Source organism: Clupea harengus, chromosome 18 (genome assembly GCF_900700415.2).
Source record: "Clupea harengus chromosome 18, Ch_v2.0.2, whole genome shotgun sequence".
NCBI classification, from domain to species: domain Eukaryota; kingdom Metazoa; phylum Chordata; class Actinopteri; order Clupeiformes; family Clupeidae; genus Clupea; species Clupea harengus.
In genome coordinates this window covers 10789753-10810389 of record NC_045169.1, presented here as the reverse complement: position 1 = coordinate 10810389, position 20637 = coordinate 10789753, and the positions used below count along the sequence as shown (strand labels likewise).

Genomic DNA, 20637 nt, shown 5'->3' with positions numbered 1-20637 from the left:
CCCTCTCCTTTCTTATCACATTGCTAATGCCTATAATAACCCACTCACTCTGTTCCTTTTCTTTCTCTCCTAATCTAGACTATCTTCGCCATGGGACGCTGCTGTAGTCTCTCCACCCGGTCTACCTGCAGAAACCCTCGACCAATTGCACCCACCGCCACCGCACTGCCGTACACTTACTCTACCTCATACCCTATGCTAGCATTTATATACAATATATATTATTGCCACCATCGACATGTTTCTGTTCCTACTCCCCTTACTCCTGTAATAGTAACCCTATCAGCACAGTGTATTTACCACTGGATGTCTGTATATATATTATGTACATCTACCAAATGCAGGCTATGTACAACACCTGTTGTTTCCCTTCCCCTTCTACCACACAACCCTCCCCCTTCCCCCCTTCCTATCTCCACCCGGCTGACCTCAAGCAGATGGGTTCCCCCTTATGTGCCGTGGTTCTGCTTAAGGTTCCTTCCTGACTAACAGGGAGTTTTTTCTTGCCCGTGTTGCCATTGTGCTTGCACTAAGGGGGTTTCAGGCTCTGGGCTCTGTAAAGCGCCTAGAGACAATTGTATTGTTATGGCGCTATATGAATAAAATTGAATTGAATTGAATGTGACATCGCGGCAGAGGGACGCTCAGGTTTTGAAGCAAAAAATGAAGGTGGTATTTGATGATCATCTCAGATACATACAACTGATGTCTGTTGATGGGATTGGATATCAGTCGGATGCACCCTGACCTTGACATTGAATTTGGCAGTGGTGGATAACTTCATGCCTTTTAATGGCCAGTCAGGAGGGTGATCATTTTTTGAAAAGCTTACTTTCTGTCTTCACTACAATAGCAGGGGCACAGCTACTATTTTGGGCCCTATATAAAAAAAAAATATTGGGCCCCCAAACCTAGACCTTCCACGTAGGCTGCAGTTGCTGTAAGCGCACCCACAAAACCAACTTGACAACCCAAACCTTGATAATGTACCTATGTAGGCTGGTAGCTCTAGTGTAGTCTAGTGTTAACTATCTAATACCCCATATACTGTACTCCTAGCAGCCCACTGCCAATGACCACTGATGAGTTGTCAGAGGTACATGAAAGGCATCTCTCAGTGTTATTTTCTAGCAAGAAAATCCAACAGTACTTTTGGCCAATGTGTTTCTTTTGTTTCTCCTGTATAGTTTGTCAAACGGCAGCAAACACCTCTGTAAAATGCTGTCTCAGGCTACTGACAGACTACTATAGACCACTATATACCCTGCTACTACTATTACTCACCACTGGGGGTCAGTATTTACTTACCCAGAGAACTAGGATCCTAGTTCCTCAACTTGTCTCCTTCATTCATTGATGCACTATATGCAGTTGAATTTGCTGTACTTGACGATCAATTTATATAAGATTATATGATGCATTAAAAGAAACATGCAGTGTAAATGTAAATTTAATCGAGAAATCTATTAAATGAAAACAGTGAATGAAACTCAGTATTCACTAACTTCAAATTACAAATAAATTGAAGTACGATAATGAAAATCATCAGAAGAAATGTAAACTAAATAAGGGTGGTGTATAGGGTGTATAGTAGCTATATATTATAGTGGGTGGAAACTATACATTTGTTCTGTCCTTTGGCTTCATGGATTACTCTGTGAGTACCCTATATTATCACTGAAATACTGCTCACCATAGACATATATAACGATATTCTCATATATAACGATACAACGATACTCTGACAATATTCAAATATGCTGTGCATATATAGAAATACAGCATTTTCATTTTCAACGTCTGCCTTAATTGTGGTGTAGCAAGAAAGATCATGTTACACAAACTTGTTAAACTTGTTTGGTGCCACCGTCCGCCGAGCCACACCGATCATCAGTTGGCATCTTCTCGGGTGTACTCTGCGCAACATTTTCTTCTTCACACGTATTAAAAATCCCGAGACCCTTTTTAAACAAATGTCACAATGTCCAAGGACAATAAGTACCCACAGATAAAAAAAAACATGAAGGAACTACAGCATAACTACGACCCGGAAATAAAGAAAGGATTGAGGAGGGAGGGGGGAACAACCATAGACATATATAACTATATGTATATAACTTTATATGTCTATGCTGCTCACCTCCTTTTCCTAGATAAATGTTGATAATGCTGAAGCTGCATCTGTGCATAACAAGGCAGACCTGATTAGTAAACTAGCAGTTAGCTAGTCAGCATGTAGTTAGCTAGCTCTAGCAAGAGTGCATGCTAGCTACCTAGCTAACTAGCTACATATTCACTGGGCTACATTTGTTGCACTTGCCTAATTATCTGTGGAGTTAAAGTAATCACAACACCACTGCACACTGACACTGCACTAACTTAGCTAGTTAGTTAGGTAGATTATCAATGCAGTGGTTAAGTCATAATAGTAGCTAATGTTGGCAAGGTAACTTCATGGGCAGCTAATGAATGGTCGATCAATAAACACAGCTTTCTTTGGGAGTGACTATTGGCCACTTTTTACTCTCTCGCCTTTCTGTTCTCTCTCTTTACTCTCTTTGCAGACGACATGTCACAGCTTCTGACAGTTTACATAAGCTATCTGGAAAAATGGAGAAACATACAACACTTTTGGTTTTATTGGTAAACTGCAAGTCGATAAATTCATAATATTAATGACAGTAATTGCTGTGATAGCGAAAGGCCTATTGGGAAGTGGAAAAAAGTGAATAAAAACAAATGACAAAGGATGACTTTCAGTCAGTTTATTAGATTTCACCATAATGATCTCTTCCAGTAATGTATTGCCAGTGAGCTACAGTGGAGAGGTTAGTAAAGATCTGTGTCGCTAAAAACCTTTATAGCAGAATAGAAACGGCATACTCTCCTAAAGGTGGAGATTGTTACAAGATTGCACCTAGTACCATCATAAGCCCTGTGTGTGTGTGTGTGTGTGTGTGTGTGTGTGTGTGTGTGTGTGTGTGTTAGTAAGAGAGTGAGAGTGATGGTGTGTGTGTGTGTGTATGTGCACAAATGCAAAAATGCATGAGCCTGTTAAGTGTAGGTGTTTGCCTGTGAGTGTGTATTAGTTCTCCAAAGGCAGTCTTCATGCTAGTAAACAGGGACTGGAGAATGATGTTCGGGATGCTGTAGAGTAGGTCTATTCAGATCTAATGCCATGATACACTTGACAATGTTTTGGTCAGGACATAAAGCCTCTACGTGTCAGGAACAAGCATTCTTCTCTATACATCTTATATTAATGTTGCTCCATTTGCTCCTAAATGTGCAAGACGGGTACTTGCAAATTGCTTACAACACTGCCAAGTGTAAACTGGCCTCAAGGTTGACAGTAGGAGAAAATCATTCAAGCTGTTCAATATGCAGCCTTATATTACAGTTGACTGGTCAATGGAGTGTCTGTGTGTGTGGGCATGTAATTGTGTATGGCATTGTGGTGTTGGGGCAAAATGGCATTTCACTGGCAGCGCATCACCCAGGACCAGAAAATCAATTATCCAAGCCTTTGAGGATTAAAAGAAAGAAAACCCAAAGCTATCCAGTAAGAGAACCAACCGTCAGTAGCTACCAAGCTAGGAAAAAGTCCAAAAACATGCATGTCTGTACAGTTCTGTGCACACCATTGCGTATACAATCAGTGAGGTGTTGCGGCCTCTGTCCAGTCATCATCACGGAGCCACATTTCGAAACCACGGAAACTACAACCAACCTCGAACACAAGTTATTCCACCGAACCAGTCCCGACTCAGAAATGCAGTTACATGGCAGGGTTAACAAAAGGTACCAAACAAATGAATTTGTAACAGTCTTGCTTTTTGTTCATCAGGATGTGTTCTATGTGTCTGGATTGAAGCCATTCTCATGTGATATGGTACAAGAGATGTTGAGTATTGTCAAGACACTTCACAACATTTCAAAATTGTCACAGGTCACAACAGCTTTGTCTAAATAGGTGGTATTTTTGGTAATGCCACAGACCATTTTACTACCGGCTCCATTTCAGGATCGCCAAACATACACAAAACATCTCCATAACTTCACATCGGCATAAACAGAGAAAGAAGGCCAAAAGTGGACAAACGGAGAGGCAAATCTGGTCATTGTTTCTACTTTGGTGTTGTTGATTTATTTTATTCTAGAGCAGCACCAATATATGCTACATCAGACTGCAGAACAAACTACTCAACTGATACCAACAATCATGCAAAGAAGTGGAAATGGACCTTCAAAATGGCCAACAGTTGCAAGAGTTACATTCGGTAAACATTCAGTTTCATGGGCTAGATCTAGCACATTCATAGTAGGCAGCTCTCGTGCTGTTGGCACCCACTAGTACTTCATTCCCCCGGCATGAGTTGGCTGAGTAAGGCTTTCTAGGGGAGAGGCGGTGCAGTGTTGGAAATAACAGCATCGACGGGCAAACGGAGGTCAGCAGAAGGTGCACCTTATTGGCTATGGTCATGTTCCCATGCCCTGAAACAGTCTTCTGTCCACCCATTTAAAAGGACTGAAGCACCACGGTCATCTGAGGGATAATGGTTCTGTCCTGTGGTGGTCATTTGCCATTTACTATTTACTACTATTTGCCATGATGGCTACTTAAATGTCAAAAGACAGCCCAAGTGGTGAAAGATTTGATGGTATGTCCAATCTACTAATAAAAAGCTTCTTAGGAAAAAAAAAACATTTCATGTGCCTGAGAGGTGTTTTTTTTCAGATTTTTAGCAAATTCAAACCCAGAGCAGAACAGGGGACTGTTTCAGTGAACCGGAGAACAGACCAAGGAGCTGTCGAGTGAGCACTGGTTACAGGCGAGAGGCTACAGGTGTCTGGCAAGACTAGACAGGACGAGGCGTGGTAAGGCCTAGAGTCAGGTGAGGCAAAAGGCGCCACGAAACCGAAACGGGTGCAGCAGAGTCCCAAGCAGGACAAAAACAGTTGTCCAAAGGTGAACAAAAAAACCTCAATTAAAAAACATTATACGAAACAACCAACACAAATGCTAAGTTCAGTTATGACAAAGCCACTCCATCCCCTGGTCTAAGAGGGAAAGGGGAAGGACAAAGTGAAACACAAACACTTTCAGAAACATATACACACACACGGTTATACAAAGTGGGTATATAAGGACACGTAAAAACACAGCGATTCGAGTAAAAACCCGTAGATACTCACACTGCGATATACAAGCATAACAATCCCTAACCTCCTACCCAAGCATCCAGCCGCAGCTGAAAACCAGAGTGGTCTGAATAAGAGAGTACTGAACATAATTAAGACTTCAATAATAGCTTCTATGTGGTACCGTACACTAACACTGACAACAACTCCAGTCTCTACATTGTTTATTCTGTTACGTTAACTTCATATTCACAGGAAACTCTATAACTTCACATTCAAGATTGCCTCTCTCCGTTTGGGGAGAGGTGCTCTATCACAGACATCTGAATAGAACTAATAAACAAAATGTTCACCAAGTCCAACGACCTCCCTTGCGCCATTTTTTTCTTAATTTTTATCCATACCAAAAGCAAATCATACCAAGCAGCTGTGGGTTCGTATTCAAAGTTTACGTTTTCGATTGTTTATCTCCCATTTTCACTTTTATTTCTAAATCAATTAGAAAAAAATGTGTGTCGTCTATGACACAGAAACCTTCAACCACTGCAACAACACTCTGTAAAAGCGAGGCAAATATATACAGCCCATGTAAAAACCTTATAAACACAATAGGGGTAAGAGTTACAAAAGGGGGAAATCTAATGGAATCTTTCGTTTTCTTTTGAACAAGTAAAACCCAAACGAAATAAGTGCACTTCCATCAACAACCAGTCAAAAGCCTCTCTTACAGCATGTGCTTGCGGAGGTGCCACGCAGGAGTCAGATCCTAATTATTGGCTAAAGTTTTTAAGCTAACTGAGCGAGTGGTATTCTCTTTTATGATTATCCAAACTTTTTGGTTCTCATTCAAAGTCCAATTTGCTGGTTGTTCACGTTTGTAAATTACAGCAAGGTGCTAATTTTGACATATTGTTTCATAGAAAAAACACACATAAGATAAAATAAAATAAAAACAATGACAGTTAAGAGTAAGTGTTACCCTTATCATCTCTTCAAATGAAACTTAACTTAAAAATCATGCTCATCTTCATTGTCTTTCAGGTGGTTAATTAGGTTAATAACATTGTAAACAGGCATTGTTAGTGGTGTTCAGAGTTAAGAGGGCAAAATAAATAAAGATATATGTACATAACGTTTGGGTAGGTGAGACAGGGGCCGATGGTAATTCATTGGGGGAGGTTTGTTTTCATTTGTGGAGAGGGGTGATACCGTACACATGTCACCATGGAGCAGTGCAAGTTATTTCCCTCTTGTGGTGGTTGCTGGTACTGCAGTTTAGACAACATTTTCCTCTGTGGGAGGTTCTGCGTTGGGGGGCTGAAGAAGAGTCTGTTGCACTAGAATCATAGAGAGAACCAAGTTAAATTCCTGCCTAATATCACTGCCAAAGGTTCCTTGTCTGTGGCTCTACTTGTGAAAGTGAATTATAAATGGAAAACAAGTCAATGATGAGCTCAATTAGTTTCTCTGTATGTCCTGAGGAGTCTTCATTAAGCTTTGGCATCTGGATTTTGCAACTGATCCACCCGTTACTGCTGACACACACCTTTAGATATTCGACACCCCAACAATAGGCCATAATGTCCTCACCCAACCTGTTCCCACACAAAGAGCTGCTGGCCAGTGATTAATTACCCTTGTACCCCGGCCCCTCACCCCACTATCCACCCCACGGTTACTGAACACCTCAGGTCTGATTAGACCCACTACCACTAAACACAGTTTCTTGTACAATCATTACTGAGTGTCAAAAACTGAGTGCCATCGTTGCACATTTAAACCAATGACTGTGGTTATAGAGCATCCATCTATGTTCTGGTGATACTTTACACTCTTTTAAAGTCTTGGTGTGAATCAGCACTCACTCATCCAATAAGGATGAAAGACAGCAGTAGTCTAAGGTCTAGTTACAGTAAGCGCCCTTGTGGCTGGAAACTGGTAAGAAAAATATGAGCAGGGTAAGCAAGTGAGTGAAACTTCCTTCTTCCTCCGTTTTTAATTAAGTTTCCTTGAGCAAAGCACTTAACACCTAACTGCTATAGAGAACGAACGTTGGATAACTGACCGTAAAGGGCAGCTCTTACGTATGAACGTGTGTCAACAGTACAAATGAAGCAGAGTGCACCAAAGTGTCAGCCTTTTTCTGGACATCTGCATTAAGTAAGTTTGTTTTTGCAGTTCTTTAGTTCTCTTTACCTTGGGGCTCCGTAGACACAACAGCGTCTGGATTTTCTGCCTTCACCATGTCAGTATTCAAGCTCTCTGTGAGAGAGGACAATATGAGGATGAGACAGAGTCAAGCCAAAACAGCCTGCCAGATCATTATTTAATATCTTCTCATATTCTACCCACAGCTTTTCCCATCTTTTTCTTTTACGCCTTCTTCTAGTTAAAACATTATGGGCCTTAATTTCATTGGGCAACAAGCACCGCAAATGGGCTTCGTGCATCAGCAACCAAGCATTGAGAATAGGTGAGGATACCTATATTTGCTAATTTCATTGATGTGAAGCAGGGCACAGTCAAGCATAAATGGGTTGAGTAATTAGTAGAGGTGGCAAAGAAGTTATTTCTTTATCAGCCAATTACAATGCTTCAACCGTACCTTATTAACGTTCACACGGAGATCAGTAATTGTTCTACATTGCAGCAAACAACACTTTTCCGGTTGTGAACGGAGCGGTTTACACCAGAGGAGACAGGGAAATTATTTCACGGAACAGGTGTTGCTTTGAAGGAACTCATGTATGCATGGAACTCCCACGGCTGTGTGCGGACAGCCCCCAGCATTGCGCTGTTTGCGCATAGAATCTTGCTCATGTTATGAAATTAGCAAAAGGATTTTTCCAAGTCATTAAATTTGCTTTAGGTCATGCTTGGCTTTTAAAGTGTTGCCAGCTGCATCAATGAAATTAGAGTCCTATGTGTATATGCTCTCAAAAAGAAGGAAATATTTCACATAAAAGCAGTGAAGGCTCAGACAACTGATTCAATATTAATGATTAAACATTAATCAGTCATCAGTGATAATGTTTTTACATTTTACATTTCCCTGGGGAAAAGCATCAAGAAGACAAGTACACTGGACTTACGCTGTATGGAAAAGCATAACTTCTTCTTCTGGTAGGATATGTAGCTGGTGACTGCGCCAAGCAGTGCCATGGCCACAGCGCTGACGATGCCCGCAATCGTGCCTGTCTCTGCCATAGTGCCATCTGGGGACACAAAGGTTTTGGTGATGGAAGACACAAGATGACATTTGACCAGAACTGCTATTTCAAGTATTTATTATACTGTCTATGGTATAGACTATATAACATACCTAATATGTTGCCACACATATACACTATACATTCAAACTTTATGTAGTTAGTGTCTATGGTATGTGGTGGAGGAGAGAAGATCTTACCGTATTCATTATTATCTAGGTCATTACTTCCAGCTCCCCCTGGGCCTCCTGTCAGACATACAAGGACTCATGGATAAGCTACTGCAGTGGTTTTACTTATTTTAAGTAAAGAGGTAACATCTTTCATACTTTGTTAATTACACACCATTATTATATGAACATATTTCATTTTAGTTCATCTGAATAACCTGATGAGGAGTAATGGCACTATACTAGTAAAAAAAACTGATTATCCGATTATAATCATCACCTTTGCCTTTGTCAGGTTTGTAGTCACCAAGATCATTCAGGTCATCGTCACTGAACTGGCCACCTGTATAGGGGAGAGACCACTGTTTAGGGTTCTTAAAACATGTGAACATGCGGTTGATTCTGTTAAGAGATATGAAAAACCTGACCACCTTAGAGAAAGGAAACAAAGATAGGGTCCCCGAAAAAAAAAAAAAATACAAATCAGAACTGGAGGAAGAAAAAAAGATTAACCAACTGACAAGATCAAGTGGGTCACACGAGATCACAATGAAAAGACTACATTTTTGAAGGCACTCAGAACTACAATACCCATGCATGACTACTGGTTAGTCATCCCTGTGTTCAGAGTTAGATACAGCCACGTGGAAGTTAAAGATTATTGATTAGTTCAGTGAGCTTGCTGCGTTTTGAGCGACTGTGCCCATTCTGAGAAACCTAATCCCCAACATGACTTCCCAGTGGGCTGTGTTAAAGATGACCAAGACAGTATGGGGGTGAAAAATCTGTAGAGACTTTGGGGGGAGACAGGAAGCAGAAAGCAAAAGAGAGCAGAGAGAAGACAGGCATTCTCCAGGGGTGGGTTCACTACAGCAGTTCAACCCAGACGGGCACACACGGGGTGGGGGTTCTTACCACCGGTGCCTCCTCTGTTATTGGGCTGGCCATCGCCCCTGCCCTCTCCGTCATACCCTTTGTCTGACAGGGACATGAGACGCTATCAAACCCTCAGGGCTCCCACACTTTCAGTCACATCAAATTCAAAGACTTTCATGCACCTCTTCTTAACTGTATTTCTATCAGTAAGTGTGTTGTTTTAACAGGTAAAACAAACAGAATTAGAGCCCAACAAAGTTTCTTAATGAAACAAAAATACCCATCAAAATTTTAGATTTTGAAATTTTGAAACTTGAGTAAGAGTAAAGTAAATTCATATGATGATATTTTTTACACCTATTAGGCATTATATTCAAATAACGTAATATAGCCATCTGCACAAATATATCACATTAAGATAAAATTGCATAAAGAATAAGCTGCTGCTGGCCATTTGGGTGCCCCCAAAAAGATAAATAATAAATAAAAATAAACATTATTATTATAGTTGTGAATCTCTTAGCATAATTAAAATGTAAACAAAAACACAAAAACAAGTCACACAAATGTTAACGCAAACAACTAAACCAAACAAAGGGCCTCTCTACCTTACAGGCTATACAGATATGCTCTTCTTTATTCAGTTGAAATTTAAAAATAACACATTTTGCTCATCCTCAGATTCTTTGCTTGTATTATAATGTAAGCAAATAAGGAAATAAGCTAATATTCAGTTCAAAATAAATGTTGCCAACTTGATGCGGTTTGATGATGTATTGATTAATGGTGTATTGTCATGAGGCTACGTTCTCATATATGGACTTTTTACCAAGATGATACATGGGAGGACTGTTTTTGCTGTGTATGGCTGGGACATAGTTAAAGTAATGTGAACCTAATAGACTACTACAAAAGAATGTCCATTAAATATTGCACTAAACTAAATGAAGCTGTGTCTTTGGTGAGTGTAGGAGTACGAGTTATGCTATAGGCCTACTTTGAGGAAGGACTTTACTGGCTGCGTTGCGTGTAAGTTGCGACTGTGTTAACTATCAATTTTAGAGCATGGTTAGAACGTGCACGCTACCTGCGTGAGACGCGAGACTTGAGTTTCGGTGTGGAGCCTATTTCATCCTTACATAAACTTTCACTGCATTTTCGATGTGTGAGCTATATGTTACAGACATGACAGAAATATTAATATTAATATTATATTAAAACATTTTAGCAATTGCCAGTGGAGGTGGATGTGTGCTGTATAGAAACCCAATGTAGGCTTACATAATATCTATAAGTTATTAGTTTCCCGTTATGCTCTCTCTCTCTCTCTTTCTCTCTCTCTCTCTAGCCCTCCCTCTGAACGAAGGCAATACAAGTCACGTGACTGTTTTCTGGTTACAACTGGTCAACTTTCTGATCTTCACTTTTTGGACCACTCGTCACATAAATGTTTACTTAGCCAAAGCAGTCGACGCTGTAGACTAGAAACTGTGCGTGTGTAAATAAAAATAACTTCTACTTAATATAGAAGTAGGGAGACGTGTGAACATTTTTCAATTTGATAAGTTCAGTTTTGGTTACTCTCCAGTACATTCAAGGTGGAGATGCTTTTTGCTGGCATCAGCCAGAAGAGCGTAAAATCTCAATTAAATAAACTTTCAGAAAGTTCAACTAAGCCAGTAGCTCGCTAAGAGAAACTCACTTACAGATCAAATACAGCAGCTGTCGATTTCAAATGTCCTTTCACTCTGAATTTATTTAAAAATATGGATTTTTTTTCCATTACCAATAACAACATCACCAACCCCCTCCCCCGGCTCACACACACCATAGTCACAGCTATTTGACTCAAAGCCAGTAACCTAACTGAACATAAATGGTATTGATTTTAACGCATGCCTGCTTTGGTCAATAATAGCTGCAGTGGAAATGGACTGTAAATTCACAGGTCGTTCCTAACATCCACAGAGTGAAACAAAAGAGACAACAAAACAAAACAAAAGAGTTCAACAGTCTTCACTAAGACTTGCTAGGGCCCTCGTACAGAAATATAATGTGATTCATTAAATTCATCTATCAGGTCAGTGGTATGTTTAAATTTATAGTTAAAGTTAATATATTCAGCAGATACTTTTACCCAAGGTGACTTAATATATAATATATGCATAATATATGAGCGAGATAATACAATAACAAATGCAAGTGATAACAATGACTATGTAGTTATTTCCTTTTAATTAGTATGTATTTCCAGTGTTGAAAATATATTATGTTATACACAATAAACTAATAATCTTAATGCACAGTATGATATACTATATATCACATAATGCATTGATGCTGTGTAGGGGATGACTCACCTCCTTTCCCGCCCTTGCCCTTTCCTCCGATGTCATTGTTGGGGTTCAGAGCATCACTCAGGTCGAAGTCGTCAGGCCCTATGAGTCATCCCAGCCCAACCCAACAGTAGCTGTCAGTCCAATTCAACCAGTACCTCATGCACACAAGCATACACACTTAGACACAATGGCAATGGGGGAGGTGTCATAAGTGAACAACAGGAAACTAGTGGCAGGATGAAAGAGGGATGGGTAGGAGGGTGCCACGATAAATCTCAACGTCGAGTAGTCGTCGTTAACGCTGCGCAGCAATGAAGGCCTATTTATAGAAAGAGGATGCCTTACTGTGTGTGTTCTAGACGTCTAGACAGATATTTTTACCATCTTAAGCAATTCCGCTTTGTCGAGGTCAAACTAAACACTACCTCTATAGTAGACTGCCCAGGGGAGTCTTCTCTGGTCGAACTCTCAAAATGAGAAAAGGGGTTGAGAAATCCCTCTACATAACCACAGCGCCGACCCACATATCATCGGCAAAGTAGGTTCGGAGTTCGGGGAATCCTATTGTTTGTAGTGGGAGCAGTAGGTGAAGAATGATTTAAAATAGAGGTTTCCAATCCCGCTCCTTGTGGCCCCTCTTGCTCTGGACGATTCCCGTCTTTCCCTGCCCTGTACACACCTGACTGAACTCACCACTGGCACCACACTTTAAATGCTCTCATTTCAATCCCATGTGTTGAGCAGGGACAGAAGACGTGGTCAGGAGCGGGCCGAGGCATGACTGATGTCATAGCGATCAACTGATGAAGTGAAGCTATACTGTAATTCAATTCAATTCAATTAAATTCAATTCAATTCAATTTTATTTATATAGCGCCATAACAATACAATTGTCTCAAGGCGCTTTACAGAGCCCAGAGGCTGAACCCCCTTAGTGCAATCACAATGGCAACAGGGGCAAGAAAAAACTCCCTGTTAGTCAGGAAGGAACCTTAAGCAGAACTGCACATAAGGGGGGACCCATCTGCTTGAGGTCGGCCGGGTGGAGATAGCTATACTGTAAGCACTCACCTTGTGAATTAAGGAGAAAGGCAAAGCCAGAGAGCCAATGCCCAGGCCCACCAAAAAGATCTACAAATACATTACAACGATGTACTTTTAATCATGACGATGTTCTATCACTTCTCATGCTCTCAGTGGTGAGAAAGGTCTTGAGGAGATTTTTTGGATCACTCTGTGCACACATAATACTTGCGCATTACAATATGACCATAGACGCATAGACAAACGAAAGACGATTTGTCACAGTTACTCCAGCAGTGCAGACTGCAAAGAGCATCTGCACTGCGGGTGGGGGTGAGAGAGTAGGGGAGGGGAATTGGCAGAGGGGTGGGGAGGTTCCAAAATGTCTGCCAGGAGACTCATTGGCAAATGCGCCCATTGGCAGCCACACATGGCCCATTTTCAGCATGGGTAGACAGGATCAAAGCTTCTAGAGCGAGCCTGTTTGTTTATGCTGGTCCTCATTGTGGTTTTGTTACGGTTCGGTATGGTCATGGGGGTAAAGCTGGGGTGACAGTGGGACCCCGTGGCAACCGCCACCCCAGCTGGGGGACGCCGTCAGCCGCGCTGAGGGAGGGACTGAGAGACCGCTGTGTTGTGACTCAGACAAACAGCGTGAACGTGCTCTTTTTCGAGGCTCACTGAGACAGACAGACAGACAGAGAATGAGACAACAGGGTGAAAGTGAAACACTGATGAGAAGATGCCTCCCTTTCCATCAAAACGGTCTGATGTGGAAAACATAGAACATATATGTGTGCATCCATGCATACGTACACAGTCATGCCGTACATACAAAATAATACAGTTCCATTAAGTACTCGCACACAACATGCATTTACACTTAAATATACATATGAATATGCACACATTTATGTTGTATGTACGCTTAGTTTTCACACATATGATTGGGACTTATAGAGACACAAACACGATGACACATGGCACCCAGACGACGCGGGTCTACGCGGGCCGTAAACTAGTACCAACCAGGTGCGGCACTGTGGGGCAGACTGGTGGTTCTGGTCACCCTTGGAGTGGTGCGGGGCAGCAGACCTGGCCGGACCGTGGCCCCGAAGAAGTCGGAGTCGGTTTCATCTGTGTGAGCGAGTGCGCTGCTTGGTTAGTGGGGGTTAGAGAGCGACGCTGGGCAAAAGCACTGCACTGATCAAGTGTCTGACTATCCAGCTGCTCCGGACGAGCCACAGGCATGCATGTCTCTCTCTGCACTAACAGACTTCATTAATAATGTGTATGTATCTCACCAACAGCAGAGAGGAATCTAAGGTATGCAGCAATGCAGGTCCTGAGTTGGAGGACTGGTCTAAATCATTTAGTATAAAATGTCCACATTTTGTAACAGCCTGCCAGTACCTGAATATGATTAACTAAGCCATTTCTTACCCCTCTTTTAAAGAATGAAAAATATCTTATTATGTAATTAATATAAGATTAATATCTTATGTCACAAACATTAAGCAAAAATTCGTATTCTGACAGAAGTGAGCAATAAGAGGACAAAAACATAACGTTGGTATATTGTGCTGCCGTTAACAGGTTATGGGTTCATTCATTCCCAACTAGTGTCCACCATCCGCATCCTTCAGTTAGATGTTTCGTTAACACAGATGTGTGTTTGTGAAACAGAAGGTGGCATTTTTTTCACCGTGAAATCGTATTACTGGTTTTCTTTGCTGGAAGCATTAGGCTTCTTGGTTTGAAAGAGAGGATATCTTCCGCTGGAATCAATATCCATTGACAGGAGACGCTATCTCCAAGCCCCTCAAGGAGCAACTTTTGTGTGTCGGTAACAAGATAACATCTAATCGGCAGCCACAAGGGTGAATCCACTGCCGCTGCTCTCACTGGCAGCTTTCCTTCGAGTTGAGTTGAGCACCCCACGAGGGAAAACAATGCCCAGGGCTCAGGTTTCATTGGGGCTTTGGAGTTGTCAAAAAAAGGATGTTTTTTTGTGTTTTTGTTTTTATGAACAGCAAGTTTGTCATGTTTCGTTTAACCCACAAGTTCCACAAGACTAGCAACGGGTGAAAAGGAAGAGGGGAAGTAAGCGGTTTCATTCTGCCTCACAAAGGAAATCCTGTGCAAATGTTTAGTAGGTTAGTAGTTAACACAAAGGGGGGAGACTGACAGTCACACAGGTGTTTGACTCACGCCAGGCCTATGTGTGGCCCAGGCAGATCATGTGCTCTTGCTGCATACCTGGCTTGGGCTTGGGCTTGACTGGTGCTTTGGTCTGGGCTGGAGGCGGAGGCGGTTTGATCGTGGGCGTGTCCGAATCAAAGGCTTCGGCGAGGTCCAGTTCTGTGAAGTTAAAAAATGTTTCTTGATAAACCATTTGTGCAAAAGCAGGTTTCAATTTATTTATTTATTTTAAACAGCATAGCAATCTTTCAGTGCTGCGTTGTCACTTTCTCCACAGAACTGCTGCAGAAGCAAACGTTAATGTATGTCAAAAGCCAATTACCACACTAATTAGACAGGACGACGCACAGCACATTATAAGCATCTCATTAACACCCAGCTATATTAAACATAGCATGTTTTACAGCACAAGCTGCACCGCACTAAGTAGGTGGTAAATAAATCAATTAAGGTTATTTACCGCCTCCTGTAGCTCCTCCTGCAGGTCCACTGGGGGGCTTAGCTGGGGCTGAGGAGAAATTTAAAAACATGGTTACAATCGTGTAATATTTATTACAGTCGGTTAAGAGCACATTCATAAGGCATAACAGTAGATTATTTAGCTTGTTCCCATGGAAGAACCCATTGGGATTGGGGAACTCATTGGGGTTCTTCTCAGAGCTCTCAAGGTTTCCTAGTGGTAATCTGCAGTGGTTCTCATGTCTGCATGCTTTGCTGCTGTTCTAAGCTCTTCTGAACCTGTTTTAGCACAGAGAACCGGCTGAAATCTTTGTGTGAGATGAGGTTCTGTGCTTCACCTTGCACATTCAAAAGGACCCATGAAGACCCATTAAATTTAATATCAGCAGACTATTTGTAGAACATGTCTAAGAATACCCACCAGTTACACATAACAAATCAATTTCTTTTTAATATCATTTGGCAATTGTATTGTATGGATCTAGAGCCAGACTAATGCATCTTCCACTCATATGTAGTTAGGTCAATAGTCCCAATGCTTTGTCTACAGTCCAGTGATGGTGATGAGGTCATGGAGTCTTACGTACGTGGTGTTGGGTCATCATCATCGGTACCCAGCGCATCGGCCAGATCAAAGCCATCCTCACACCGCACTGTGACAAAGATGAGAAGAAAAACACAAACAAACAGTCAGATTAAAAAAACGAAAACTAGCAGGCCTGAGGTATATCAAGCTAGTGTCACCCAGTCATGTGTGGACACACGTGACCTTTACCCTAAAATGCCAGACACTGCCTTAGCGAGTAAAGGAGCAAAGGGGAAAAAAGGAGTGAGAGAGTGGGCGTACTCAAAAGGGTCCTCAGATGGGGACTATGGCCAAATTCCTGAGGTTTTCGAATGTATCAAATTCCACCCCAGCTAGATTAGTAGGGGCCAAGAAAATGGCACTCGCCAGGCCTGCTCTTCATTCTTTCTGCCTATAGACAGAGGACCTTTTGTGTTCATACGGCCCACATAAAGAGGTTTTTTTTTTTACCACATATACTCCATCATGGTGGAGGATCAAAGAGAGGAGAATCTATGGGGAAGGCACTGGATTAAAAAAAAAAAGATATCTTCAAAGAGGAACCTCTTTAACTGATCTGCTTTTATATCAGCCATGATAAGAACTCTGTTTTAGGTGTTTGTATTGAGTCATTACAGGTCAAAGGTTATCTTCTACAAGTCTCCATTTCCCTTAATCTCTTTGTGGTGGCATGCATTACCAGTTATTGATCTAAATTAGGACTCATTTGGCCGGTATCACCACATTAATCAGTGAGTTAGCTGTTAGGGCTGGTGGTAAATTTCAGCAAATAAAACAATAGTCAACCGGCATGTCAGTTTACTTAAAAAAGACAGACAGAGAAACATAAGTGTGTCTGTGGCTTTGTGCCTTTAAAACACAGCTATCTCATGCAAGATGGTACTGTTTGTCCACAGCAGCTTCCTGTGGCTATTTATAGCATGGGGTCAGTCACCAGCACACTGCACTTGTGTACGAATCGGCTAGCCTGGGTCAGAGCCACATTACTCCCTTTACCTTATTCTAACCTCTACCGGCACTCACACACACACACACACACACACACACACTCTCTCTCTCTATCTCTATCTCTCTCTCTTTCTTCCCCCCCATTCTTTGCTTCTCACTAATCTCCACCAATGCAGTCTTTCACTCTGATTCTCCATTTGAGACCTCAGCCCCGAACTGTATGCAGTCTAGTCCAGGATTAGAAACACTGTTAAAAACACTCGCACCCTACTGTACGAGCCAGGAACCGTCTCAGCAGACTTGATTTCTTTGGTCACGTGACAACACCTAATCTACAAGACCCACTGCTCAACCACAGCAAGTCCCTATTCAGGGATTTGTCCTTGGCCACACTATCAGTTTTGCCGTTTGCCGGCTTAATGAGCTGAAACATATTTAAGTATTCCCAAATTTGCCAGCGGGATGTTTTTTAAATGCTGCTTAACGGCGAACCCTGTCCACTCTCAAGCTGGGCACGGGGATTATTAAAGATGCAATGCAGAGAGGACACTGATAAGACTGGGTCAGACAGACTCGCATATGAAAGCAGCCGGCATATGCCTTTCATGTTCACGGACGAGCAAAGGTTTGGCTCTCAGTGGGTATTCATTTGGAAAGAAAATGAAAAGAAAAAAAAAGGAATTCTGACAGCAGGCCTCACAGCTGCCCTGCGGTGGGTTGATGAGGTAATAAATAATCAATTGCGGGGCTTGTTCAGGTGCGCGTGGCACATGGCACACATCTTGGATTGATCTAATTACATCGATAATAGAGGGTGTGGCAGAGGGAGAAAGAGAGAGGGAGAAAGGAGGCGTTCATTCAGGAGGAGGAGCAGGAGGACAGGGGGAATGGGGGGGGTCTGATGCTGTCGAAGCCTGCCAGACACACAGCTGAGTCTTAGCGTCGCTACCCCGGCGTTCTATTCATCTGAACAAGGGGGCTTCTTTTGGGGCAGGAGGTGACGGTGGGTGGGGTGGGGGTGTGTGTGTGGGGGGGGGGGGGGCAGAGGATGGGATAGTGGGAGTGCGGAAGGGTGGGCGACATCTCACCCACCTCAATGTTAGGAAATCTAGCACGGCGAGTCTGGGTGAGGAACAATGGCTTCAATTAAAGCAGTGATTACCTGCACTGAATACCAAAAACCTGGCAGACAGGCTAGCCTGCTGCTCGGTTAAACCCAGACATGAAGGGGTGTGGGTGTGGGGAGGGATCCGCACTCCTTCCCCTCACCATCCCCCCTATCTCTAACCGTGCCATGGGAGAGCAATTCTGCTTCATCTACCCGGCACGTCTCTCAGTCATGGCCTCTCCCTGTGTGTTCCGCAGTCTGGGAGGGAGACGGAGAGCGAGCGTCGCCGGTACCTGCCTGGTTGTGCCGTGCGCATGCGTGGGGATGGGAGCAAATCCCCTATGCGTTACCTGTACGGCAGGGTGAGACACACTCTACCAAGTCATTGTTACAATGAACCGGCGCTGCCAAAATGTCTGGTGTGCCTCCAGCAGCCGGCTTGGGTGCTTTGCCATCAAATTTTGGCACTTCATGCATGGCCCCATAATTCATGGTCTGTGTAGGGTGTTTTTTTATTATTATTATTTTTTTCTGGAAACATGGTCTTTTTCATGGTGACTGGTATGAACTGATTCCTAATGTCGCTGTACTTGTTCAAGGAAATCCATTAAATGTACATTTTCAACAAAAACCCAACTTCCTTGCCCATTTCCCATTCTCTGCACAAAGACACTGATTTTGGTGTGCACAGGACACAAATGAAAGAAGGTTGAACCATGTCAAATATGCCAGCCAAATGAACTGCCAATGCAGCGATGACAGATACAAAAGGCTTTGACATACATTTGTCCTCTTCTCTTTCCAATTGTCAATAATTGACTACTGGTCTTTCTCAGTGGCCGCCTCCTATAGGGACCGTTGTCTTACTAGACTAGTAAGATCAGAAGATCAGATGGCAATTTTTTTTTTAAATCTTCGTCTATTTTAAATGCAACTTACAGGAGTAAAAAAAATACTACATTTTCAACTGTCAATAACCGTTGGTTTGGAAAGATATAGGCTAGGCTTCCCTCAGTCACTGCCAGTGTTTCTGGACACAATGTTCCACAGCTGTTTAACTGCAACTCGTAGACTATGAATGGTAACGTTAATTATATTGTGCACCGCCTCTCATTTGCAAAGTACCGTTATTCAGCATCCAGGTTTCAAGTAGGCTACGGCCCCATTCATTGCTCAACAGCCGACAAAAAATCTGATGAACTCGCATGTCAGAGACCTCAACAAAGAGGGGCGAAGCGCTTACCTTTCACTGCGAGCAGAGACAACAGTGCGAACACAGCCCATGCCGAAAATCTCCTCATAGTCTCGAAGTCCGATAGGAAATTTCCACCACGTTGGAAATTGTAGCTCAAATGTAGGTAGATTAAAAACGAGTCTCCACTAGGCCCAGCTGTTAGACGAGACGTATCAGAGCCGTGTACTTTGATCCGAGTCCACCCAAGGCAGCGCGACAGTATGAAACAGTTAGCTGCAATAAAGTCTGCAGTGCGAATGAGCATGAGCAAGCGAAGTCTACCGAGAACAGACGAAAGAGGCAACGTGGAGAATCACGTTACACCAGCGTTGGGCGGTTCCTCCGCAACTACCGTCTACCACTGTTCATAAACGAGAGATGTGAATTCAAGCCTACTAATCGTTGGTTTGGTTTGTTCCTTCCCTGTTACCCGATTCATTTAAGCATAGATTTGTTTGACTGCACTCACAAAAGGGGTGATTATTTTCAAGCAAACATGACAATCGATGAAAGCTGCCCTTTATAAAAAAAATCATATTCAGCAAAAAAAAACGGTTTAGACTGCGCTGCACACAAACATTGCGAGTGATCCTCTGTCAATCAATCAATAACTAAATTCAGTCAATAAGCTTTTAAGGATTTTAGCCACCACCAAACTATTGAGTGATGTCTCTTGTCATCCCACAGATTCCATGGAAGGACAGAATCAGTGGCACATAAAATTGACCCTCATTAATTATAAATGCATTACAGTCTGGTCTGTAATATATCTTGCCATAATTGGGGGAATCAGCATTACACCACATTCATACATTTGAAAATATGCTTCATTGAGTTAAAGTAAGACATGTATCAGTATCAGCATACACAACAGATAAGGAACAACTGCCAACTCTTACCCTTATAGAGATAGTTATATGTCATTATTGTAGGTCTAGAAGCAGTTCATTTATTTTGTGTGTTCTTGACAACAAAAACTGATGTGTGAAGGGTTTACAGATCAAGCATAGAACCACAAATCATTTCAGCAAGTGAACTGATAAAGGGACAGCCATCCGCTGTCTAGCAAAGAGTGGCCTATGGACACAAGTCCGCGAGCCAGTAGTAGACCAAATGTGTTTTTGGAGCAAAACATTGTCCTGCTATCAAAGTGAAAGTGTCAGATTACCTGAAGGGGATTTTTAGACAGGGGATGGACTCTGTAAATTAGTATTAGTGTGGCCTTGCAAAGCCTTTTCCCTTTCATCAAACAGATGCCCTGTGATTTCAATGCATAGTGAAACAAACAGCCTGAGGTGAGAGGCGCTAACTGGGGTGGCTTTGTGGATTACGCCAGTGTGT

The 20637-nt window shown here is 42.3% G+C and overlaps 1 protein-coding gene across 4 annotated transcripts; it reads right to left on the bottom strand.

Moving 5' to 3' along the window:
* Positions 1 to 2750: 2750 nt before the first annotated feature.
* Positions 2751 to 19683, bottom strand: cd99l2 (CD99 molecule-like 2). Of its 4 annotated transcripts, XM_031584798.2 has the most exons (12): positions 19306 to 19683; positions 16008 to 16073; positions 15422 to 15469; positions 15019 to 15120; positions 13789 to 13896; positions 11758 to 11835; positions 9437 to 9499; positions 8802 to 8864; positions 8552 to 8599; positions 8235 to 8357; positions 7339 to 7404; positions 2751 to 6479 (listed from the first exon to the last, which is right to left on the bottom strand). In XM_031584798.2, the coding sequence occupies exons 1-12, from the start codon at positions 19559 to 19561 to the stop codon at positions 6418 to 6420; spliced, it is 1083 nt and encodes a 360-aa protein (XP_031440658.1). In that variant the 5' UTR covers positions 19562 to 19683; the 3' UTR covers positions 2751 to 6417. The 4 variants fall into 4 exon arrangements, with proteins under 4 accessions (XP_031440658.1, XP_031440659.1, XP_012688282.2 ...); XM_031584799.2 differs by lacking the exon at positions 9437 to 9499 and having other exon boundaries at positions 19306 to 19681; XM_012832828.2 differs by lacking the exon at positions 13789 to 13896 and having other exon boundaries at positions 19306 to 19676.
* Between the last annotated feature and the right edge of the window lie 954 nt (positions 19684 to 20637).